At 40.1% G+C, this 27,449-nt stretch overlaps 1 protein-coding gene across 1 annotated transcript in view; it reads right to left on the reverse strand.

The window, feature by feature from the left end:
- Positions 1-19,939: 19,939 nt before the first annotated feature.
- Positions 19,940-27,449, reverse strand: part of LOC127448385 (5-hydroxytryptamine receptor 2A-like) — a 48,335-nt gene continuing 40,825 nt past the window's right edge. The window contains exon 3 of the mRNA XM_051710870.1: positions 19,940-21,439. Coding sequence (XP_051566830.1) covers positions 20,634-21,439 — 806 coding nt within the window. The 3' untranslated portion in view covers positions 19,940-20,633. The remainder of the gene's footprint in view (positions 21,440-27,449) is intronic.

A 27,449-nucleotide genomic window follows, 5' to 3' on the forward strand; every position in this document is an offset into this window, starting at 1 on the left:
TATGTAAATGTTTTTTTGTTTTTTTTAAATAAGTGTTTAAGACAGAACATGCAAGGCAGTTGCATTGTACACTTGGACACGAGTGATGTTTTAGCAAAGTATGTGGACTTTTTAGACGATCTCTTATGAACAAGCAAGTATTTAATACATATATAACTTAAATTAAACTGAGAATACCACTCTTCCCATTCTACAATTTAGGGGGCCACTGGGGAGCCAAGCCTATTGACACAGGGGCACTGCTGATGGGACAGGTAGCTCACAAACCCCTCGAACGACAAGGTCACCAGACTTCCCATCTCCCAAGCACCCAGGGGAATCTCAAGGCAGGTGTTAAAAATGTCCTTGATAGTGTCATCGTTGTAATCTAGCCCATCAGCAGCATGGAGGAATTCGCTGACAAAGTCTCTCATGTCCCTCCCCCCTTGACGGAGAGAACAGAGCCAGTTGTGACGGGCTAGACGTTGCCTATCAACCACTTAGATTTTGGAGACGGGAAAAAGAAGATACCCATCTCTGCTGTGGCATAAATGGGCACTAAGTCACAATTTACACACTACTAAATATGTGAGCGTTGCACCATTAATCTTAAGTAGAACGTAACCCTACGTATAAACTAAATATTTATGGAAGCTCACTGTATTCAAAGGTCTGTAAGTATCACATTGAAATTACATGAAATATTGTTTCAATACATTTACATTTAGGAATGTTATAAAAATCTAAAAAAACAAAACAACAACAACTCAAAGGCTGATATTAAAAAGCTTTTATCAGTGCTCCATGAGCCCACTATCACATAGTTCATCCTATAAAGAAGCTAATTGTGTCCCGGCAAATTGGAAAGGCTTAAAAAGTCAACAGGATGCAGACATCACAAGTGCTTGATGTCTGCTGTGGTCTATGAAAAGCTCAAGAGTTTAACTGCCAATTTCTGGCTGGATCAGAGGTTTATTCCAGCTGCCTGTCAGTCTAAAAGCAATTTAAAATTAGGTGAGAAATAGAAAGAGAGAGACTGAGAAAAATTTGAGGAATTGTGTTCATATATGGCTGGAATGTATGGTGAATTGGTATTTTACCTGCATTCATCTATTTTGCCTTTGTTCCTTTATTCTGTTCCACCCTCTTTTAATGAGTCTCCCTTGAATTTAGTAGGTGATTCATTAATTAGGATTATGACATGTGTGAATAATTTAGCATCAGCTCAGAAGAGGGTTTAAGAGGAAACCCTGAAAATACATGAAAGGAGAATAAAACAGGGTTCTGTGATCAAGTTTAGCAGCTTTCTCTCTATGTATCACTTCCTCTTTCTCTTTCTTTCTCTTTCTCACTCTCTCATTTTCAAGCAACTGTGGCAGTTGGCACTTCATGCTTAAAGTTCAAATAACTTTGCATCAAGCGTGCCTCTCACACTCATACACTGAAGTGCTGCCCCTGGAGGATTGATGCTCACACTCATTTAAGTGGGTGTAGCATTTAGTTCTGAATTATATGAAGGCCTCAGGCACAGAGACAAAACTGTTTACATAGTGTTATTTAATTGAGTAATTGTGTGTATGTGTGCTTGTCTTTGGGGCAGTGTGAAGTGGCAGTGTTTTTATTTTTCTTTATTTATTTATTTTTTTTTTGTAAATAAATCAAATTTCCCTATGGTTATTTAATGTTAGAGATTGCACAAAAAGAAAACGCCACCCACACAGCTTCTGATTCCCTCCAGACACGACTGCACCTTGCTGATTACGAATCTCGTAGGTGCCAGTCATGTAATAAAAGCCTTCATGACACAACCCACACAAACAGTTTAAGAGACACACTCTAAACAAACACAAACATTCGATGCAGCCTGCCACTTTGGTGTAAACTAGTACAGTAAATACTTCACTGCAGTAAGCATGTATTATATTATATTATATTATATTATATTATATTATATTATATTATATTATAAAGTTTACTTTTAGTATTAGGGGTGTGCAGTGAAGCCAGTATCTGCTTATGTTGCAAAATCATCTGTATTTTGTATCAGCTCTAAAATTCTTATTGGACGAGCCACACTCAATGACATTGTGTAACTATATAACTATAAATAACTATAAAAAACACTGTAAACACCACAGTCTATATTTAAGCCATTTGCTACATTTCTTGTCAACCTCAAACAACAATTCACAATCATATTTTATCAAACTACACAATGATGACTCTAAGACATTATAGATATTACAGTTTTATCTTCTGTTAATGCCTGATCTTCTGTAAAGCTGCTTTGAAATGATGTGTGTTGTGAAAGTCACTATACAAATAAAAATGACTTGACTTCATTATCCTAACAGTAGAGTTAGGATAATGAAAAAGAGGTTGAGCCAGCGGACTCATCCGGAAGCCCGATCGGGGCAGACGAGCGTGCTGGGGAATGGGAGGTCCGTGGGGGGATACCCGGCGGAGGCGGTCCCATTGGGGTCCCCAAATCACCCCCAGTGCTAGCCACGCTGGCCTCAAACCCGTAGGTAGAAGGACCGAGGTGGGGAGCCGCTGGGGTGGCTTGCTTTCTTATGAAAGCAAGCTGCTACCGCAACGTTGCCATGGTCATGTTCTCGCAGTGAGAACATGAACCATCACAAATGCTGCCTCCGTGTGGGTCGTGCCCAGACACAAAAGACAACGATCGTGACCGTCTGAAGTTGAGAGGTAACGACCGCAACCAGGAATAACACACAAACGGAAAGACATCTTTAAAAGATGCGTCTTTAAATAGACGTTCCGTGTGTGCCGCTCTTTTAGAGAAATATACTCTTTTTCTGCCGAAGCGCCCAAGGGCGTTCTCTGCAGTGCACCAGTGCAGAGGAGGGAGAAGCCACTGAAATGCGCCGTCAGATCCAGCAGAGGTGAATGAACAGTCAGCTCAGTAGACATCGAACGTTCGGCTCCGAAGAGAAAATCTGAATGAGTTGTTGCATACCAGCTCCTTTTATACCCGTATGTCCGGGGGAGTGGCATGCAAATACCACTCGCCAATTTTCATTGGCCTTTTATCAAAGACCAGAGGTGTCTCGGGCTCCCAAGAGTGACCCCTAGTGTCACTACATCGACACAACGTCGAGTGAGTAACAGATAGGGAACTACATAAGATGTTGGTTAATGGAGAAAAATGACCTTGGGAGAAACCAGACTCACTGTGGGGGCCAGTTCCCCTCTGGCTAACATCATGAATATAATGCCAATATTACTTATGTATAGTGCAAGTCATGGTTTAAAATGATTAAACTAAGTAAGTGTTAAGGGCCAGTGTTTAAACAAAGATTTTTTTATGAACTGTAAGATGAATCACTAATGTCTTTGAAGTTCATCCTGGATTAACTGCAGAAGTTCACATAGATGCAATTGTCCTTGATTTAGTTGTGCTGATAAAGGGTTTGTTGGCAATTAATTGATAGTCTATGTATTACATTTCAAGAGTGTAGTCCATCATTAGACCGAGGTGATGTAGGCAGAGATCAGTTAGGTGCATCGCAGTTCAACCTGGCCAGTAATTTCGGTGAGGTCTATCCTAAGTCCAAGGTTCAGGCTATGGCATATGAAGTATCCCATGTCTTATGGTTGGAGTTGGCATCAGTTCATCCTCTGAGGTCCATCGTAATAGACTGAAATGATGTTTGATTGGCACTGGCTGATATTGGTAATCATCACACAGCAACACGTAGCAGTGGAGTCCAACACAAAGCAGGAATGGAGCTGGAACTGGCCGGTTCTGGTAACCTCAGGATAGGAGTCCCGAGGTTGAGACAGGGAAACAAATAAAATAATATTAGCACAGATGCCATTCAGTTTATTGCAGAGTTTTAGATCATGATCACTGTTTCTGGTTTCGGCAGACCTAACTAAAGCAGCTTAATTGTGAGTTGAAGGATAAATTAGGTGTATGCCTGGCTAAATAGATGTGTCTTTAGTCTAGACTTAAACTGAGTGAGTGTGTCTGCATCTTGAACAGTGTTGGGAGACTATTCCATAGTTTAGGAGCCACATATGAAAAGGATCTACCCCTTTTTGTGGATTTTGATATTCTAGGAACTATTAACAGGCCAGAATTTTGTGATCGTAATGAACATGGGGAATATAGCGTGGTGGAAGGTCACTTAAGTACTGTGGAGCTAGACCATTCAAAGCTTTATACGTAGTTAACAGAATTGTTAAATTAATACGAAATTTAACAAGTAGCCAATGTAACGATGATAAAATGGGGCTAATATGATCATATTTCTTGGTTCTCATCAGCACTCTGGCTGCTGCATTTTGAACCAATTGAAGTTTATTTATTGATCTTGCTGGACATCCTCCCAGTAATGCATTACAATAATCTAATCTTGAGGTCATGAACGCATGAATTAGTTTTTCGGCATCAGCAACAGAGAGCATGGGTCTTAATTTAGCAATACTTCTTAGGTGGAAGAATGCTGTTCTACAAACATTTGTAATTTGATCTTCAAAGGACAGATTGGTATCGAATATAACACCTAAGTTCTTCGTTGTTGAAGATGATGTAACAGTACATCCTTAAAGGGTCAAATTATATTTTAGCATCTTATTTTTAGAGGTTTTTGGTCCAATAATTAGTACCTCTGTTTTGTCGGAATTTGGTAGAAGGAAATTTCTGGCCATCCAATCTTTTATTTCATTGATACACTGCTAATTTGGAGAATTGTGAAATTTCATCAGGTTGTGAAGGAATATAAAGTTGGGTATCTCCCAGGGGATGCATATACAAGGAGAAAAGCAAAGGCCCTAAAACTGATCCCTGTGGCACTCCATACTTTACTTCTGTTTGGTTTGACAATTCCCATTTACATAGACAATGTGGTAGTGGTCTGCTAAATATGACCTAAACCATGCTAATGCAACTCCACAAATGCCAACATAATTAATTAATTTTTTTAATTAATTATATTTATCACACATTATACATTTGCACATATACAGTGAAATTCTTTTTTTCACATATCCCAGCTAAGCTGGGGTCAGAGTGCAGGGTCAGCCATGATACAGTGCCCCTGGAGCAGATAGGGTCAAGGGCCTTGCTCAAGGGCCCAACAGTGGCAACTTGGTAGTGCTGGGGCTTGAACCCCTGACCTTCTGATCAGTAACCCAGAGCCTTAGCTGCTGAGCCACCACTGCTCCATCTAATTCTCCAGCTTTTTCAAGAGAATGTTGTGATCTATCGTGTCAAATGCAGCACTAAGATCTACAAGCACTTCAAGTGAAATGCAGCTGCGATCAGATGATAAGAGCAAGTCATTTGTAACTCTGATAAGTGCAGTCTCTGTACTGTGATGAGGCCTAAATCCTGACTGAAATTGTTCATATATACTATTTCTCTGTAGAAATGAACATATTTGGGAGGATACTACCTTTTCTAGTATTTTCAACATAAACGGGAGATTTGAAATCGGTCTATAATTAGCCAGTTCTTCAGGATCAAGTTGTGCCTTCTTAATAAGCGGTTTGATAACTGCCATTTTAAAGTTTCTTGGGACATGTCCTAAGGATAGCGAGGAGTTAATAATATTAAGAAGAGGTTCTGAGATTACTGGGAATACTTCTTTTAAGAGCTTGGTTGGTATTGGATCTAACAAACATCAGAATCAGAACCAGAATGAGCTTTATTGCCAAGTATGCTTACACATACAAGGAATTTGTCTTGATGACAGGAGCTTTCAGTACACAACAATACAAAACAGCAAAAAGACTTTTAAAAAATAATTAAAAATTGAATAAAAAATAAATAAATATTGAAAAGAAAAAGTATATATAGCATACAAAATAGACAATATATATATATATATATATATATATATATATATATATATATATATATATATATATATATATATATATATATACACACACACACACACACACACACACACATATACATATATATGTGTGTGGGCCTCAGTCAGGCTATTTACGACTGTGTAAGGCCTGCCTTTGTCTTATATCTGAATACATGAGGCCCAACATTCCCCCCTTTGGTCTGAAGAGTTGGTTGTTGTCCAGCATCTTTAGAGCAACTGAAGGGCCGAACAGTTCTTTTCAGTTCACAGTAACCTGTGGGTTACACCATCCATGTATTCCTGATAGAAAAGAAAATGGTTGCACAGTCCATACAGTTCATTAGAGTTCACAGAGGCTTTATTGTCTGGACAGAGATTGAGGCACATCTAGGCATAGAACTTCTTGCTAAACCTAAAGCTACATTCATCACACATAAACATTTCAAGTTATTGGAAGGCACAGCATTAACCGTAACACAATCCTTTGTTGTTCTTTGGTCATAACACAAAATCAAAGTAGAACCTGACAATGGGTTACTAGGACCAAAATGTTAGAGGAAAGGAAAGGAGGGTTAAAGGTTAAAAGGCTTATCCTTGGAAATTATTGGGATTAATCTATGGGATGGGCTCTGACTGGTGTGTAAAACGCGGCTGTACGAGGAGGAGGGAGTCCAGTCTGGCCTGTAGGTGTTGAATGTACATGGCGTGTGCAATAATTGCCGTGATGATCCAACCACTAAGGAGGAGCCAGAGGGCGACCAAACTGATAGGGTGTTCTTGAAAAGATGATGATCTGCTTATGTGACTAGGAAATATAGTGGTCAAGCCAGTCAGTTTGAGACTGAACTTCACTGATTTTGTCCCTTCAGCCTGAAGATGCTGTTGAAGAGTGTCATCAATGGTGAGATTGTGACCTCTAAATGCGTCCATGATCTCAATTTCTGCGTCATGTTTGTCGACGTTGAGCTGATGGAGGACAATATTGTCAATGTGCACGGTGGCTCCTTGGGGAACCATTAAGAACACCATTTGGTTTGGTAGCCTTAGTTTAGTGGCTGTATCATGGCAGTTGTATGACATTGGGACTTCGGTGGCTGGTGTGTTAACGAGCCAGTGATTGCCTGCTCATTCTACCCTTGTCTCTGTTCCTTCATCTTTGACAGACATGCTACCTTGACACTTTTGTTCAGGGGATTCGGCACTTAGGCCGCAGAGGTAGTTAGTCACCTCTCTAACAAAGGGGTTGCTTGGGAAAACCCAATGAATATCCATGCTTAGGTTAGGGATAAGGTAGAGCAAGGGGTTCTCATCATGGTAGGCGAGTGTTGGTGGTGTTTTGAGGTGAATGTGTGTGTTACCTCTCTGAAAACCAAAGTTAAATATGGACTTTAGTCTGTATATATTCTGCCTTTCTATGATGGTAGATTGAGGATAAATCCTATTTCGAGGTTCTGAGGATTTACATGGATTGGAATTGCACTGCCAAGACTATATGCCAGTTGTATCTGTGAAGGTTGCACAATGGAGATAGTAGCAGATCTAAGGATTTGTTCGACAAGGTCTAGGGAGACCAGGTAAGCTGGAATCCTTCCACCACTCAGACTGTTGACTGAGGAGCTAATTTCCCTGATGAGGTCCTGCATTAGATCTCTAACGAAACACACATAAGTTGTCTTCTCTGACAAAGTCCCTAAAGTGTGCAAAGTGTTATTGATAAGAGCAGAGTGCAAATTTACAGTTACAGTGACTATAGTACCCTGAAGGGTTTTACCCAGGCCCTGTAATTGTTCTTGTTGGAGTCGTCGTCTCTGCTGGATTTTTGGATGATGGCGACTTGTCCATCTGAAGCTGGCGAACTGTTTTCTGGACCAAGTGGTCTCGGTATGTCAACCTGAGCCCACGTGTCCACGACGGCAGTCAATGAGCGGAGCCAATCGGTTCAGTAGGTCCTGGCCAATTAACAGTGGTTCCATATTAATAGGACATATATAAACAGGGTGTACTAACGTCATCCCTTGAAAGGTAATGTCAATCCACACGTGTTTTGTGATAGACGACCTATCTTGCGTGTAGCTTGTGATGCTTACGCTGCAGGTCTCTGTCTATAACGGTTTGCCAAGGGAGAGCTTTGCTCTAGCCACCTCTGCGAAGGTGTTGGAACCCATTAGACTTATTTTGGAACCAGTGTCGAGTAGTGTATGGGAGCTGACTCACCCATGTGTCAGGCATTGCCCTTATGGTACAGATCGCCCAAGAAGGTCAGAAAAGGAGGGTGTAGTGTGTTAGGAGTGACTGTTTTGGGGAGCAACTTGGACCCTGTTCCCCTTTCCCCAACCTACAAAGTAAACTTTGGCGTTAATGGGAGGGGGTACATCGTCTAGTCATACTGACGGGGTTTCAGTGCCGTGTTTCTTTGAGGAGTTCAGCGGACCTGGTGAATGACAGAGCACATCAAGCTTCGTTACTAACTCAGTCAAGCATCTCCTTATATCCTCCATTTCCTTTCTCAAATCTTGTTCTCTGAGGGGGTTTGAAACCTTTTCTACCCACCTACCTTCTTGTTTGGCTTTTCGTTGGAACCACGCCTTTCCTTTTGGCTGGAAAACGTTTTGTCGTTTAGGCCTGCCGTGACCCTGGGGGTGTGTCTGGTCACCACCCCCCTGGTTCTGTTGCCTATCCTGCTGGCGGGGTGATCGGCACCTCTGGGGTCCTATTCTAGCATTCATCTTTACGTGATGCATTTTGTTGCCTTCAAGTGCTAGGTCTGCACATTCTGAGGCTTGGATCCCCAGGGCTCTGGCATCGCCTTCGTGCCCTCGGATGCCAGTTGCACATACCTTCTGATTTCCTGCATGGTGGGGTTGCCCGTTCTGTACATCGTGACGTCATATTGCACGCTCTCGTGGAGGTTATGAAGGAAAAGAGACTTGAATGCCGTTCCTCCTCCAGACCTGGTGTGTTACTTCCTTGGAAAAATGCAGTTATCAGGCATCTGTAATACTCACGTGGAGGCTCATGCCTCTTCTGGGTGATGGCAAAAGCACCTATGGTAGCGGAGGCTCTGTAGGTATATACCGAATACTCCTCACATAGGGCTTTACACAGAGCTGAGTAGCGGTCTCGGGTACCAGTCGGTAATGTTTCCATGAACTCATGGACACTCCTTACCGTGGTCTTCCATATGAGATTGAGTTTTCCCGTAATGAAGCATAAAGTAAGTCAACCAGGCAGTGCTCAATTTCTCTGAGATAACTGTCGATGTTTGAATCTCGATTACTCGGATCAAAGTGCTCTATGTCCCCTGCGAGGGACTTGAGTTGTCGGATGCGCAAGCCTTGGTGTTGGTATGACCACGGGTCGCTATATAGTCACTCAGATCACTATAGCGATGAGGAGGACTTCCTCCCTTTCGTGGTGGGGAAGGAGTCCAGTCGACACGTGGGGGTGGACCCCGGGTTGTGTACTGCTCCCTGGCTAATGGGATTTTCGAGCCGCTTATGCCACTCTGGGCTTAGAAATAATTTTCCCCCCTCCGTGGTGTGGAATCAGTCGGTTTGAAATGCAAGGTGGCATGACTGAAAGCTGACTGAGAGGGGCAAATGTAAGGAGGGGCTCCTGCATCCAACCAGCGGGCCACTGGAGAAGCTTGAAAGGTGTCTCGGAGGACGAAGTCAGAGACTTTTCCACTAGGGGCAGCTCGGCTCCTAGCATGTGTCCCTGGGTTTATCAGGGGCACATTTCTATGCATAGTGCTAAAGAGGGGACCCTCTTCAATGTCAGATGTTGTGCTGTGTGTTTCAGTGGCACATACCTGATCTGACTCTACTCTTAGCTGGGCAGCTTGAAGCTGCCTGCGCAGGGTTTCGTTTTCCTCCTGCATCCGGGCATTATCTTCCTGTGCCTGGACTTTCTTAGCTTGGGTGCACCTAACATCTTGGTGCAGGCTGAGATTTTCCCTCTGCACTGCTTGGTAGCTGCTCTGCAGCTGGGCGAGCTGGGCCTGGTGCTCTGCGGTTTGCAGATGGGTTCTGCAGTGATGAAGGAGGAACATTTGGCCCACTAGGTCTGGGATTGTGCACTTTGGCTTCCTGACCGGGTTGTTGACATAATCAACTAGTTCCTGCAATGCTTCATCACAACGACTAATATTGTAGTCGTTAAGGTTATCTCTCTCCTCTACAGAGAGACAGAGGACAGCAGCGACCACATCTTGCAGTGCTGGGTCATCGGACCTTGGTGGAGCTTCAGCTCCGGCCAAGTGGGGTGATTGGTGACTCATTTTACTGTGTAGAGTACTGTATATCAGAAAATACTGGCAGACAATTTGCATTCTTCTGCACCAAAGCTGCGCATGGGATGCTCTTGGACCTTCCAGCACGACAATGACCCAAAGCACAAGGCCAAGTTGACCCTCCAGTGGTTACAGCAGAAAAAGGTGAAGGTTCTAGAGTGGCCATCACAGTCTCCTGACCTTAATATCATCGAGCCACTCTGGTGAGATTTCAAACGTGCGGTTCATGCAAGACGACCAAAGACTTTGCATAACCTGGAGGCATTTTGTCAAGACGAATGGGCAGCTATACCACCTGGAAGAATTTAGGGCCTCATAGACAACTACTACAAAAGACTGCACGCTGTCATTGATGCTAAAGAGGGCAATACACAGTATTAAGAACTAAGGGTATACAGACTTTTGAACAGGGGTCATTTCATTTTTTTCTTTGTTGCCATGTTTTGTTTTATGATTGTGCCATTCTGTTATAACCTACAGTTGAATATGAATCCCATAAGAAATAAAAGAAATCTGTTTTGCCTGTTCACTCATGTTTTCTTTAAAACGGTACATATATTACCAATTCTCCAAGGGTATGCAAACTTTTGATCCCAACTGTACATATATATATATATACATACATACATACATATACATACATACATACACACACAAAAATACACACACAGACACACACATACATACACACATACACATACGTAGTGCAAATCTAAATACAAATCTGTTATATACAGTGAAAGGGAATGTAATGGCAGAAGAGGTTGGATGTGTTGGATAATATAAAAAGACTATGCTGTGTATTGCACATTAATTATTGCTCAGTGGGGCAGTTTTAACTGTTCATGAGATGGATAGCCTGGGGGAAAAAATGGTTTCTGTGCCTGACGGTTCTGGTGCTCAGAGCTCTGAAGCGTCGGCCAGAAGGCAACAGTTCAAAAAGATAGTGGGCAGGGTGAGTGGGGTCCAGAGTGATTTTTCCAGCCTTTTTCCTCACTCTGGAAGTGTATAGTTCTTGAAGGGAGGGCAGGGGGCAACCAATAATCCTCTCTTCCGATTATCCAATTTCGTAGCTGAACCAAACCAGACAGTTATAGAAGTGCAGAGGATAGACTCAATGACTGCTTAGTAGAACTGTATCAGCAGCGCCTGTGGTAGGCTGAACTTCTTCAACTGGCGAAGGAAGTACAACCTCTGTTGGGCCTTTTTCGCAATGGAGTCAATATGGGTCTCCCACTTCAGGTCCTGTGAGATGGTAGTGCCCAGGAACCTGAATGACTCCACTGCTGCCACAGTGCTGTTTAGAATGGTGAGGGGGTACAGTGTTGGGGTGTTCCTCCTAAAGTCCACAATCATCTCCACTGTTTTGAGTGTGTTCAGCTCAAGGTTGTTTTGACTGCATCAGACAGCCAGCTGTTTAACTCCCTTCTGTATGCAGACTCATTGTCATCTCGGATGAGGCCGATGACAGTGGTGTCGTCTGCAAACTTCAGGAGCTTGACAGAGGGGTCCTTGGTGATGCAGTCATTGGTGTAGAGAGAGAAGTGTAGTGGGGAGAGCACACATCCCTGGGGGGCACCAGTGCTGATTGTACAGGTGCTGGAAGTGAATTTCCCTTTCTCACAAGCTGCTGTCTGTCCGTCAGAAAGCTGGTAATCCACTGACAGATAGACATGGGAACAGAAAGTTGGTGTAATTTAGTCCGGAGAATAGCTGGGATGATGGTGTTGAAAGCCGAACTGAAGTCCACAAAAAGGATCCTTGCATATGTCCCTGGTCTGTCCAGATGTTGCAGGATATGATGCAATCCCATGTTGACAGCATCATCCACAGACCTGTTTGCTCGATAAGCAAATTGAAGGGGATCTAGAAAGGATCCAGTGATGTCCTTCAGGTGGGCCAACACCAGTCTCTCAGATGACTTCATGACCACAGACATCAGGGTGACAGGTCTGTAGTCATTAAGTCCTGTGATGTTTGGTTTCTTTGGGACAGGAATGATGACTGAGCATTTGAAGCAGCAGGGAACTTCACACTGCTCCAGTGATCTATTGAAAATCAGTGTGAAGATGGGGGCCAGCTGGTTAGCACAAGATCTAAGACATGCAGGTGAAATGCCATCTGGGCCCTGTGCTTACCTTATCTTTTGTTCTCGAAAGACACGGCACACATCATCTTCACAGATCCTAAGTGCAGGTTGAGTAGCAGGAGGGGGGAGGAGGGGGGTTGCAGGAGATATTTGTGTGAAGTGAAGGTCAGAGCGGGTGTGGCTTTTGATGTTTTGATAAGTTTTATTAGCTCTTCGTGACCTATGACAGCGAAGGACTGAAGTTGCACATGAGACACTGTTTTCTGAGGTACTGTTACAGATGATTGCATAATTTCAATTTTATTTCTGATTATTTCAGTTTTATCAGTAAAGAAATTCTATTGTGCTGTGACGGAATATCTGGTTCAGTCGATGCTTTATTCCTAACCAATTTAGCCACAGTAATGAATAAACACCTAGGATTTTTGTGGTTATTTTTTATGAGTTTGCTAAAATATGCTGACCTGACAGCTTTTAGTGCCTGTCTGTAGCTACAGACACTATCCTTCCATGCACTGCGAAATACTTCTAATTTTGTATTCTTCCACTTGTGCTCCATTTTCCGAGCTGCTCTCTTGAGAGAATGAGTGTGATCACTGTACCATGGTGCAGGGCTTTTTTCTTTAATTTTCTTTAATTGAAGGGGGGCGACACTATCAAGAGTGCTAGAGATGACTGTATTTATATTTTCTGTTATTTCATCAAGTTCTTCTAGGCTTTGGGGTTTACTGAGTGTATGAGATAGATCTGGAAGATTATTAGTGAAGCTATCTTTAGTCATTGAAAGAATAGTTATACCTGAACGATAGTGTGGTGTAGATTGAGTAACATTAGCTGATCGCAGCATACAAGAGACGAGGTAATGATCCGAGATGTCATCGCTCTGTGGCAGAATTTCTATATTATCAACATCAACTCCATATGACAGAATTAAATCTAGCATATGATTATGGTGATGAGTTGGTCCTGTTACATTTTGTCTGACTCCAAGAGAGTTGAGAATATCGATAAATGCTAATCCCAATGTGTCATTTTCATTATTTATGTGAATGTTGAAGTCATCAACAATTAAAACTCTATCTACAGTAACTACAAGATCTGATAAAAAATTTGCAAATTCACCAAGGAAATCAGAATAAGGCCTGGGTGATCTATATACTGTAGCAAGGGTAAAAGACGACAGATCTGACAGTGTCACATTAAGCATTATTAGTTCAAAAGACTTAAATTTATGTCCTGTCCTCTGAATAACACCAAAAACTTCACTGTAAATTGTAGCAACACCTCCTCCTCGCCCATTTAGACGAGGCTCCTGTTTATAACAATAACCTGGGGGAGAAGATTCATTTAAACTAATATATTCATCCAGTTTAAGCCAGGTTTCATCAAACAGAGCACATCCAAACAATGATCTGTAATAATGTAATTTACAATTAGTGCTTTGGTATAAAGAGATCTAATGTTTAGTAGCCCTATCTTTATATGATGTTTATCTTTAATTTGTTTGTTTTGTTCAAGTTTGACCTTAATCAGATTTTTTCTAAATGATTTAGTGAGGGTTTTGTGTTTGGTAGTTTGGGGAACAGACACAGTCTCTATATGTTATCTAGGTGATACAGTCTCTATGTGTTGTAGTTTATGTGACCTGTGTGATGTCTCAAGGCAGCTAGCAGATGTTCGGATTAACCAGTTTGTCTGCTTCCTGACCTGGGCCCCAGTTAGTCAAATACTGTCATTATTAAGACTATGAGTCAAATTACTAGAGAGGAGAGCGGCACCTTCCCTGGAGGGATGGAGTCCGTCTCTCTTTAGCAGGTCAGGTCTACCCCGAAAACTCTTCCAATTGCCATTCAGTGACACTAATCTACTATAAACCTCATCACCACGATGAGCAGGGAGGGGGCCAGAGCATATTACAGTGTCTGAATTGACACACCTCTTTAACATTATCTCTAGTGATTTTTGACTGGCGAAGCTGGACATCATTAGTGCCGACATGAATAACAATTTGAGAAAATCTATGTTTAGCATTAGCTAGCACTTGTAAATTTGATTTGATGTCAGATGCTCTGGTACCCGAAATGCATTTAACAATAGTGGCTGGAGTCTCTATTTCCACGTTCCTTACAATAGAATCACCAATAACAAGGGCTCTTTCAACATGATTCTCAGTGGGTGCATCACTGAGTGGGGAGAATCGATTGGAAACCCTAACAGGAACAGGAGAGTGGTGTCGCTTTGCTGGGCGAGTATGCCGCCAAGATGTCACACAAACGCCCTGCTGCGGGGGCTCTACAGCCGGAACCAAAGCGTGTGTGTTGCTCTCTGTACTGCCCGCATCCGAAACAGTATCTACCGGCTTCTCTTTCTCACTGACCTCCACTAGCATTCGGATGCGTGCCTCTAACTCATGAACCTTCTCCGTCATCCTGACTAATTCCTTACATTTATCACATTGAAACCCTCACTGCTGATGGAAGAAGCTATTGTAAACATGTGACATGCAATGCAGGAAGAAATAACATGAGCGGATGCCATGACTTACCGCAGTTGTTTGTTGTTGTTTTGGTTGTTCCTGAGTGGTTAGGGTTTGAGATCGATGTGAATCCCTCACGCAATTGTTTGTTGTTATGGTTGTTCTTGATAAGCGGTGCTTTGAGATGGATACAATAATCCGTGTAACACAGAGGAGAAAAACGGGTGTGCGCTGTAAAATGCATGCAGTTTAATCACGATAAAAATAGAAAGTGGATGCACGTGGAAAATGCATGCAGTTGAATTGCGATAAGAGAATAATGTGGGGGAAAACCTGATGTGCCCTGAAAAATGGCAGATGTTAATGATTAAAGGCTGAAAACAGATAGATAAGCAATGCTAAAAAAGCTTGCAGGCTACAAACACAGGCTTGAGCTAGGCACCAGCAGCCACAGGTAAAATACACACAGATGAAACAGTAGAAAAGTGGAAAAACCCAAAAAACACGGTAAAATGACAAAGGATAAAAAGACGAACTTATGAGAATAAGCAATGCTAAGCAGGCTAAAAACACTTGTGCAGCGTGCAGTCAGCAACATGAACAGGAAGTCCAGTGACATGTACAGTTACGAGTGAACCATGTTACATGGTGAAGAATTGTATATTGTGGTAATTATTTATAATGAATCTAAAAATCTTTTATTACATTGCTGTTATACATCTGTTTAATACAAACAATAAGCCACCCAAAGGACTACTTGCACAACTGCTTCCTCATTCTTAGTAGAGCAGCTCAGGCATTTCCGGTTACAGCATTCAGCGCGCCTACATGCAGAGATTTATTCATGAGAAGGCAGATTATTTCTCTTTATTTAGGGCTGTCTGGTGATTAAAACAAATCATGTTTTTGGTGCTAATGTGATGTCTAAAATTTATAATTTGCTGAAATTTGCCACAAAATATATTTTTTTCCTTTTAAAATGTAGCTACACTCAGCTCCTAATATATCATATATACAGGTGCATCTCAATAAATTAGAATGTCGTGGAAAAGTTCATTTATTTCAGTAATTCAACTCAAATTGTGAAACTCATGTATTAAATAAATTCAATGCACACAGACTGAAGTAGTTTAAGTCTTTGGTTCTTTTAATTGTGATGATTTTGGCTCACATTTAACAAAAACCCACCAATTCACTATCTCAAAAAATTAGAATATGGTGACATGCCAATCAGCTAATCAACTCAAAACACCTGCAAAGATTTCCTGAGCCTTCAAAATGGTCTCTCAGTTTGGTTCACTAGGCTACACAGTCATGGGGAAGACTGCTGATCTGACAGTTGTCCAGAAGACAATCATTGACACCCTTCACAAGGAGGGTAAGCCACAAACATTCATTGCCAAAGAAGCTGGCTGTTCACAGAGTGCTGTATCCAAGCATGTTAACAGAAAGTTGAGTGGAAGGAAAAAGTGTGGAAGAAAAAGATGCACAACCAACCGAGAGAACCGCAGCCTTATGAGGATTGTCAAGCAAAATCGATTCAAGAATTTGGGTGAACTTCACAAGGAATGGACTGAGGCTGGGGTCAAGGCATCAAGAGCCACCACACATAGACGTGTCAAGGAATTTGGCTACAGTTGTCGTATTCCACTTGTTAAGCCACTCCTGAACCACAGACAACGTCAGAGGCGTCTTACCTGGGCTAAGGAGAAGAAAAACTGGACTGTTGCCCAGTGGTCCAAAGTCCTCTTTTCAGATGAGAGCAAGTTTTGTATTTCATTTGGAAACCAAGGTCTTAGAGTCTGGAGGAAGGGTGGAGAAGCTCATAGCCCAAGTTGCTTGAAGTCCAGTGTTAAGTTTCCACAGTCTGTGATGATTTTGGGTGCAATGTTATCTGCTGGTGTTGGTCCATTGTGTTTTTTGAAAACCAAAGTCACTGCACCCGTTTACCAAGAAATTTTGGAGCACTTCATGCTTCCTTCTGCTGACCAGCTTTTTAAAGATGCTGATTTCATTTTCCAGCAGAATTTGGCACCTGCCCACACTGCCAAAAGCACCAAAAGTTGGTTAAATGACCATGGTGTTGGTGTGCTTGACTGGCCAGCAAACTCACCAGACCTGAACCCCATAGAGAATCTATGGGGTATTGTCAAGAGGAAAATGAGAAACAAGAGACCAAAAAATGCAGATGAGCTGAAGGCCACTGTCAAAAAAACCTGGGCTTCCATACCACCTGTGCCACAAACTGATCACCTCCATGCCACGCCAAACTGAGGCAGTAATTAAAGCAAAAGGAGCCCCTACCAAGTATTGAGTACATATACAGTAAATTAACATACTTTCCAGAAGGCCAACAATTCACTAAAAATGTTTTTTTTATTGGTCTTATGATGTATTCTAATTTTTTGAGATAGTGAATTGGTGGGTTTTTGTTAAATGTGAGCCAAAATCATCACAATTAAAAGAACCAAAGACTTAAACTACTTCAGTCTGTGTGCACTGAATTTATTTAATACACGAGTTTCACAATTTGAGTTGAATTACTGAAATAAATGAACTTTTCCACGACATTCTAATTTATTGAGATGCACCTGTGTGTATATATATATATATAACCTGCAGTAGTGTGGTCTTCTCATTAACATGCGTTTCATTCATTGATGATATGTCATACCTGTTGAGCTTCAATGGTAAATTCCATCATTACAACGATTGCAAATTACTTTTCTTCGGTTAAATATTCCAGATGGATTGATTTATAAATGCGTTAGCCATTCTCTTGCTCTGACTAGGCTTTAAAAATCACTCAGAACAGAATGAAGCAGTTTTATTATCAAATTAAATAATTAAATAACTGCACTGAAATATATATAATGACACTATATGTATTTAATCCGTTCAAATGTTATAACTCATTATATTTGGCAGCTCTTCTACTTGATCATTTACATTTCAACATATATTGATATACTTATGAATAAATCAATGACACAAAATAAAGATTAAAACATACAGTTAATAAAAACAGGATAATACATGTGTTCATCAGGCCTCTATCCTCCCTCACACATGAAGCATTGCAGTGTTTGAAGTATGTAGTTGTTTCATTCAAAGAGACCCTTTACTAGTCTCCTTCAACCTTCTTTCATTTGCGGATTAAGATGATCTGTGGTTAAATGTTTGCCACAGGCCTCCGTGTGAGGAGAACAGGTGAAATGCGGTTGGAATGTATACCAGCCATTGCTTTCTCAGATTGGCTTGGGCTTAATTAAAGCTTTGAAAACTGTACTTCCACTGAAGCTTTTCACAGTAATATACAGAATATTTCTTCTCCTGTCTCTGAAAATATCCGTACTTTAAAATCTTCTTCCGAACACTCATTTTTAGTGGCGTTTCGGGAACGAGGCAACTATGGCACATGTAAACGCAAATAACCAGAAACTAGGGGGCTGCATTATTTCAAAACGTTACAAAGTACACTTTGATGAGGCTCACTGGTATTCCAGTGCATGCTTTACAGTGATTTAACCAAAAACACCCCTTACCCCTGATAAAATCACTGTAACGTACGGCCTCTTGTGGCTTATTGCTTTGCTGAATACCCCTGATGTAATATAGTAATTATAAGCATTTAAAGACTGCACTCTTCACTTTACTGCTCGTTAGTGGAACTCTGGGGACATAAAGTATTCATCTCTGATTCTTTGGCTTTTGCAGATGGAACTCCATTTACTACAGTGATAGGATGGTCATGTGGTTAAAATGGCAGGTTTATGTTCTAGTCTAATGTCCTCAGAAATAATTTCTACAACATTAGTTTAAAATGAGCAACTTCTGCACTCTTTTATTGAGTCACCTTGAGTTATACACAGGAGGGATTGTGTGATGTTTCCTAGTGTAAGTTACACTAAGAAACATCACACAAACCCTCCTGTGTATAACTCAATGCCTTGGCCTCCCATACTGGACAAAAATTATGAATATCCTGGTGAAGAGGTGGGACTAAACACTGGAACTCAACATGATAAATACAGAGGCTTGCATAAAAGCAACAAAAACAACACTGTTAGGAATATTGAGTTCTGAAGTAAAATGTCTGTCTACAGCTCTAGTGGTCAGACTACTACAAAATGTTTCTGATTTGTTGGAATGATAAACTCTGCACATATAAACATATAAACCTGGTATAATTATCCACTCAGAAATATGAAATATGAAAAAGATGACTAATTCAGTGTCTGCAAACAAGTTTATGACTGTCACCATAACAACAACACCACTGTAAATTCACTGAAAATAGAATCAGAAGACAAATCAGAGGTTTTCACAAACCCCTTGTGTAGGTCGAGAAAGTCCCTCAGATTGCTCTCAGTGTTGCCAGGGAACCATGAATTCAGAGGTATATTTTCAGAACCACAAATTTCCCAGTGTTCTTAAAAGCATGTTTTCAAAGAACTTTATATCTGACAGCTTGAGTGTTAGGGTTTAGGACTGGCACTATGTGAGCAATTCGAATCTGAGTGCCATTCTAAAATGTAGCTTTTGTAAATTATATTTGATAGGTTCAAATGACAAGGTGCAAGATAGAAAGTTATATGAGGAAATTTCTTTTATTTTTTTGAGACAATTTTTATGATGCATGGTCTTAGTAATAGTTAGTCATTTTCTAGAGCAGGGGTGGGGAAAGCTTTTTTCCACCAAGGGCCATTTGAGTATTTATTCAATTATTCATGGGCCATACAATTATTTGCAATTTCTGATTGTAGGTTGAAATTAACATACGCATTCCGTTATGTGCTCATGCGCCAAAAAAAAACACTTAAAGGTCTGTCTATTATACAATATTTTGCGTTGTTATCATTTCTTTGTTTTCAAATACCTGACAAAGTTTGCATGACTGAAATGTTGTATTAATTAAGTTGTTTATTCTCAAGCAGCAGCAGTGTGTAGGATTTTGTTTCTCGTTTATTTACTTGAGTTATCAATTAAAATTATTTTAAACATTATTTTAATGGAATTTCTTTTACAGTTAATTGAATCAAGGGCATTTTTTATTTATTTTTTTTTTTAACTTTTTTTTGCTTTTCTAATTATTTCTCAAATGGTCCCACGGATAAAATTGTCTCGCAGGCCTTATCCGGCCCTGAGGCCTGATATTCCCCACCCCTGTTCTAGCGCTTTACTAAATTTTTTCCTCATTTGTTTTGGAGCATGAGGTAAGTAAATAACAACAGAATTTTCATTCTTGGGTGAACTATTCCTTTAAAGTTAATATGTGGGTCCCCAAACAACATAAACCAGATTTTATCATTTGAGGTGTCTACTCTTTTAAAGACACCACATCAACTGTTTTTGACATTGAGCAGAAGTTTTTTCCCTCCTGATACAGTTCATTCAAATGTTTGCTAAGATGATAAACCAGCAACACACAAGTCATGTTTTATGAATGAGGCTACAGCATCCCATTCATTTGATGCAATACAAAATTCACATTACAAGTTTTACTCAATTTTATCAACACTGGTTTTGGAAAAACCTGACATTGTAAACAAAAAACCACTGAGCTCCCATAAATCTAAACTCTACCTTCTGAAATATAAAATTCTACATAAAAAACTAAAAGTCTGGACATCAAACACTTATATACAATATTTGTTTTATACCCAGATAGGTTACAACCCATTGATTTAACTTGCATTTGAATCAAAACTGATTCTATTCAGACAAAGGTCTTTTGATGCATCAGAAGCCTGTGATAAACTCAGAGACTGTCATGCTTTTTGTTTGTTAGTGTAGATGCCGTCTGGATATGGATTATTTAGGTCCTACTGCACCATTGCCAATCCGAGCTGCTTTCTTTAGAGGTAACAAAGAGATGATGCCAAACATGAACCCAGAAATAATTTCAAGTCAAATCTGAGGTTATGTTTGCCAGTTTGTAGAATGAATTCACAAGCAGCTAACACTCTCATTTTTGCAGCTTTTGGGAAGATGGTGGTTTTTATTTGGAAGGGGCAGTGAGAAATCCCCATTGCCTATTGATCCAGGGAGCGGCAGGTGTGTGGACTGATAGGCCAGTGGTGGAATGGTGTTGACCAGAATGAGCTGTAACGGTTTCCTCTCCTCATGAAACTGGCATCGGATGTATCTGGCAAAGGCAGAGCGGTAAGTCTTGTTGAAGAGCGTGTAGACTAATGGGTTGATGGCGGATGAAAGGTAGCCAACCCACACAAACACATTCAACAGTCCAGTCATTACAACAGCATCACATGCTGCTGGTTCACAAACCACCGCCAAAACATTAGTGATGAAAAATGGACACCACATGACAACGAACAGAAAGAAGACCATGCCCAGAACTTTGGAGGCCTTCTGCTCATTGCTGATGGACTGTACGGTATGACGTCCAAATGGCGAGGTTACAACCCCTGACTCAACCCCTGCCTCGCGGCTCAATGAGTGACGAAAGAAGAGTTTTTTCTGTGAAGGAGAGAATGCAGGGCCGGGAAGGAAGTTTAGTGTGAATCCAGCACTCCATTTGGGTCTGGGCACTAGCTGGTCTAAGCAGAGTGTAGCTTCACTCTGTAGAGCACTGATAGTCAGGAAGTAGGTCACCACCATAATGGTCAATGGCACAAAGAAGGCCACAAATGAGCCAATCAACACAAAGGAATTGTCAGTCAATAGGCAGCTGCCATCTTTGAAAACTTTGGTGTGATCTCGCAGACCCAGCACTGGAATTGGCATTGAAATTCCTACAGAAAGAAAGAAGGTAGATATGCACATGTGTAACCTGTAAGCTGCCTATGACATATGCATCTGTACTATTCATGTAGTTTTTGCAGTCTCTTTTTAAAAGTGGACATAAATAATTACAATTGTTTTGACAGCGTTCACTGAAAGAGAGGGCAACAAGATAACCACCTGCTTAATGACACTATATGCTATTCATTTGAACTGGAATGAGTTTACTCATGTAAAGGAATATGACTTAAACAGATGGCTAATGCTGATATCCAAAAATCAGTTCAACAGTATCATTCTGTCTGATATTCTATCATCACGTCTTTTTTAAAGAGAGATGCTAATGTTGAGAATTGGATTGGCTCATAATCATGTGTTCATATTTTCCATCAATTGTTAATTGAATAAAGCAAAAAGATCATCTATTTAAATATCATTCAAACTGTCTCAAAATGAGAGCACAGGTGGTTTATTTATTAAAATCCATGGGCAGCTCTAGGGAAACCCAATGTGATTGATGGCAGCAACTGACAGGGCTGTTTTCTTCAATTGGCTATGACAGTATAGAAGTGTAACATCAATAAAATACCATTGGGCAAAATTCAGAATTTATTTAAATTTGAAGTTGAAATTTGAATTGAATTGGTCACACCTCACAAGAGGCTGAAGTGGAAGTTGAATTGGAATGACACAAAAATGAGATGTTTTAATGAATATACCGGTCCATCCTTTCAATGCAATGGCAGTTGATATCATGACCAGTAGTGAAAAGAGTGCTGAAAATCTTTACTTGAGTAAAATTATTGCTACTGAAGAAATAATTCACTTGAGTGCAAGTAAAAGTACTGAGAAATAATATGATTCAAGTGAGGGTAAATAAGTAGTTTGGTTAAAAAAAAAAAATACTCAAGTAGTTACTTTACAAATTACTTTTACGAAAATTATATATATTAAGTAAATTCAAAAGTTTTAGAACACAAAGACATTTTTGATTTTTGAAAGAAATTGATGATTTGTTCACCAAGCAGGGCCGTTTCTGAGCATATGGCGAAATCTTACTTGGGGTCCCTAAGCAAAATCCTACTTTTAATTACAGAAAATGCAAAAATAAATAAATAAATAAATAAAAAATACAAATAAATTAACAGAAAGTTAACAATAAATTAACAATAAATACCTATACAAATTAACAATAAATGACTATAAATAACTAAAAATAACTACACTGGTGGCCAAAAGTTTGGAATAATGTACAGATTTTGCTCATATGGAAAGAAATTGGTACTTTTATTCACCAAAGTGGCATTAAACTGATCACAATCTATAGTCAGGACATTAATAACATTGAAAAATTACTATTACAATTTGAAAAAAATGTTAAACTACTTAAAGTGTTCTCATAAAAAAAATCATCCACGTGTGGCAATGACAGCTTTGCAGATCCTTGGCATTCTAGCTGTCAGCTTGTCCAGATACTCAAGTGACATTTCACCCCACGCTTCCTGTAGCACTTGCCATAGATGTGGCTGTCTTGTCGGGCACTTCTCACGCACCTTACAGTCTAGCTAATACCACAAAAGCTCAATGTGGTTAAGATCCATAACACTTTTCCAATTATCTGTTGTCCAGTGTCTGTGTTTCTTTGCCCACTCTAACCTTTCTTTTTGTTTTTCTGTTATGAAAAGTGGCTTTTTCTTTGCAATTCTTCCCATAAGGCCTGCACCCCTGAGTCTTCTCTTTACTGTTGTACATGAAACTGGTGTTGAGCAGGTAGAATTCAATGAAGCTGTCAGCTGAGGACATGTGAGGTGTCTATTTCTCAAACTAGAGACTCTGATGTACTTATCCTCTTGTTTAGTTGTACATCTGGCCTACCACATCTCTTTCTGTTCTTGACAGAACCAGTTGTCCTTTGTCTTTGAAGACTGTAGCATACACCTTTGTATGAAAACCTCAAAACAATGATTGACTGACGAGTTTCTAGAGAGAGCTGTTTCTTTTTTGCCATTTTTGACCTAATATTGACCTAATATGCCTATTGCATACTGTGACAACTCAAAAACAAACACAAAGACAATGTTAAGCTTTATTTAATGAACCAAATAGCTTTCATCTGTGTTTGATATAATGGCAAGTGATTTTCTAGTACCATATTAGCAATTTAGCATGATTACTCAAGGATAAGGTGTTGGAGTGATGGCTGCTGGAAATGGGGCCTGTCTAGATTTGATCAAAAATGACTTTTTTCAAATAGTGATGGTGCTGTTTTTTACATCAGTAATGTTCTGACTATACTTTGTGATCAGTTGAATGCCACTTTGGTTAATGTGCCAATTTCCTTCCAAAACAGCAAAATTTGTACATTATCACAAACTTTTGGCCGCCAGTGTATATACCAAAACATTTCAAAACTACCTTGCTTTGCAGAGCCCCCTGGTGGTTCGGAGGCCATAAGTGGCTGCTTATACCACTTAGAGCTAGAAACAGCCAAGGATGGATTAAATTGATCAAAAATATTGAAAAAAACATTACTAATATTGCACATTATAATTACAACTTGAAAAAGGTGTTTTAATATCTTTATTTATTTTAATTTAATTTCTAGTCTGATGGTAAAGCCCCATTTTCAGCAGTCATTACCCCAGTCTACCAAGAATATATTACACACTATACTATAATATACAACTCACACTATCCTTAAGAAATCATTCTAATGTGCTAATATTGTACTTAACACTCTTTTTCGTATTATTAGAACAATTGAATGTTGCTGAGGAATTTAGCACATTTGCATGTTCTGCTTTACACTTGCAAGTCAAATTTTGGTTTAAAATTTTTTCTGACAAATTTTTTTCTGACATTCATCCTCTATTTTTGAGAGATGAAGGCTACAGTATTCCATGCACTGCTGTTCAAATATTCATTTGTAACATTATAAATGGCTTTACTGTAATTCTTGATCAATGTAATGAATCCTTGGTAAACAGAAGCATTCATTTCTTTTAAAAAGAAAATGTCAAAATGTCTTAGTGTACAAAAACATTTCAGCGGTAGTGTCTAGCAGTCTATATATAGCTATATAATATTCGATTAAAGGGTATTTTATGATAAATTTATTGTCTCTTTAAACTTGGCATAACTGTTATGGACACTGCTAAAATGGTTACTGTCTATTTAAGAAAAGCACATCAATTAACTTGCAAGTAGCTGTTAAGCTAGTGTTTTTACTGTGGCATGCTGTGCCTACTGACAATATAAAAAGATGCTGAAAATATTTATTTTCATAGAATCTAGATATCAGTTTTGCATATAGCCTATATTAGGACCGCTAAGGAAAATGTAGGGTATTAGATTATTAAACAATATTAAATTTAAATTTATCAGATTAGGCTATTAAAACTTTATTTTTTTATTTATTTTTTTTTTTTAAAGTAGTAAATTCTTTTACTTAATTTGAGATTATTTTTTTTTTCCTTTGTTATTTTAAGAGAAGGTCGAAATGGATTCATAACATTTTTAAAGAAAAAAATGTAGGCTATATTAAGAAGCATTTCTGCAAATTCAGAAATTGATATTAAAGGAATAGTTCACCCAAAAATGAAAATTCTCTCATCATTTACTCACCATCATGCCATCCAAATTATGTATGACTGTCTTTCTTCAGCAGAACACAAATAAAGATTTTTAGAAGAATATATCAGCTCTGTAAGTCCATAAAATGCAAGTGAATGGGTGCCAAGTTTTTGAAGCTCCAAAAAGTACATATAGCCATCACAAAAATAATCCATACAATTCCATTGTATTAATTAATGTCTTCTGAAGCGAAATGCTAGGTGTGTGTAAAAAATAAATCAATATTTAAAACTTTTTTTACTAAAAATGTTCACTTCCGGCCAGCTTGAGGTTTGCATGTTGACGAGGGTGGAGTTCAAACTGCCTTTCACGTGACTTAAGCACGTAAGCCTCCTCTGCATAGATATTCATATGTAGATCCTTTATTAGCAGTTGTTTCTATGGACCGTGGCACTTTTACGCAGTAGTGTAGTCTAGGGCATAAGCAGGCATATGCCCGCCTTTGTTTTTTAGGATTTTGCATATGCCCACCTAAAATAAGCGATGATACGTATGGACGCCGAACAACGTGTAGGCTTTTGACCCGGAACTTTTGCAATCTACTAACACTATGATGCAGCACTGTTTTTTTTTTAAGTGTACAGAGATTCTCTCTAAATATGCACAGAGCTGCGGGAGGCGGGAGCGCAACTGCTGGCATGGGCAAGACAGACAGTTCGACTAATCTGATCCACCAATCAGAATGCTCATTTCAGACACGATTTGATATTTGCTAACCAATCATATTTTCCATTTCAATAAGGGGCGGGACATTTCCAGCGTCTAATGCTGATGCAAAAGCATCCCTGGAATAACCATAATTTGGGGGGGGGGGCTTCAGACACCGTATGCCCACCTTTTCAGACACTACTACACCACTGCTTTTATGACATAAAAGGAGTTTATGTAGCGGTCTCATCAAGAGGCTCGGTCTAAGGCATCTCCTCCACTCACTCACTTGCATTCAAATGGATTCAAACAGCTCTCCTTGTTCACCGTTCCAATATGGTGCTGCAGTTGACATCCATATTCTTCTAAAAATCTTGATTTGTGTTCTGAAGAAGAAAGTCATACACATCTGGGATGGCATGAGGGTGACTAAATGATGAGAGAATTTTCATTTTGGGGTGAACTAATCCTTTAACTCCAAAAATATGTTTATGAAAAAGAACCTGAAAGGTTTGAGGCGTTGTATCTTTTTAAAGGTATTTAAAAACTTTGTATAAGACAGATAGTTGCAAGAAAACAAGATATTTAAACGTGTTTGTTAAACTAGATTGTTATGTTTAACACGGATAAAACATAGCCTATCTTAAAAACAAAGTAGTGTGATCAGTGGTTTAACACGTCAGTCAGTCAGTCCAGTCATATCTGACTAAACAGTTCCTTTCGAGAATAAGATGATGAAATATGCAAAAGATTTTAGCATTCCAGTTCTTGTCTAATTGACAGGGCAGACAGTTTCATGGGGAAATGAAAGAAGAGAGTACTGGCAGTTGTGGCAGGATGAGTAAGAGACAGTCACAGTGGGTCGTCACGTCAAGCTCGGAGAGGCATTTACTGAAAATAATAATAAACCTGAAATGTTCATAAAGGGGGAGTAAATAGTGTCCAGTATGGATGATGATCAAAACAAAGGGGAATCTGGCATCCTCACGGTGAAACGGGGCTCAGTGAAGGGCAGGGAAGTGTCCGTGGAATGGCCCAGGCATGAGCGGGGTCCGAAGGCCACACGTGCTCCCCTCATGGATCCGTGGCACGTGGGGCATTGTTGTCGTTAGCGGCCTGTCTTCCCAGGCCCGCGGCAGATGCAGATGTAGCCCATCGGCCACAATGCGTGCTGTTCTCCCCTGGCAACACATCTTACTCGCACCAGAGGTCCGAGGAGCAGGTCCGGCAGCGAATCTAATTTGGCCAAACCCTCCCCGCTCTGGTCCTGGTTGTGGAGGATGCCAGTGTGTACACATATGGAGATTAGAAGCCGGCTCCCCAAGAAGAGCCACACTCTATGTTTATTTGGCAGCGGTGACGAGGCCAAACACACATCAGGTGTGCCTCGTTCCACCCCGCTGCCCAAAACGAGGCTTATTAATTATGCGCCTCTTCTCTCTCCTGCCCACTCCTGTCATGAGCCTGGCTGAAGGATGGTCCTCAAAGGCAGGGCGACGATGATGAGAGGGAGGGGCAGGTCATTCCACCACACAGTTTATGTTAAAAGCATTGCACATAGTTGTTGGTACAGCATACTGGTAAGTAAAAAGGTGGGTAAAAACATGATACATTTTAGTAAGGGTGATGATGTGTAGTTTGAGAAGACTTGTATTTTATATTGGTGTTGTCTCCTCTTTTCTTCACCATTGCTGTTTTGAATGTCAAGGTTGTCTAGCCGTTTCAGATGTTTGAATTTCT

Source organism: Myxocyprinus asiaticus, chromosome 11 (genome assembly GCF_019703515.2).
Source record: "Myxocyprinus asiaticus isolate MX2 ecotype Aquarium Trade chromosome 11, UBuf_Myxa_2, whole genome shotgun sequence".
NCBI lineage: Eukaryota > Metazoa > Chordata > Actinopteri > Cypriniformes > Catostomidae > Myxocyprinus > Myxocyprinus asiaticus.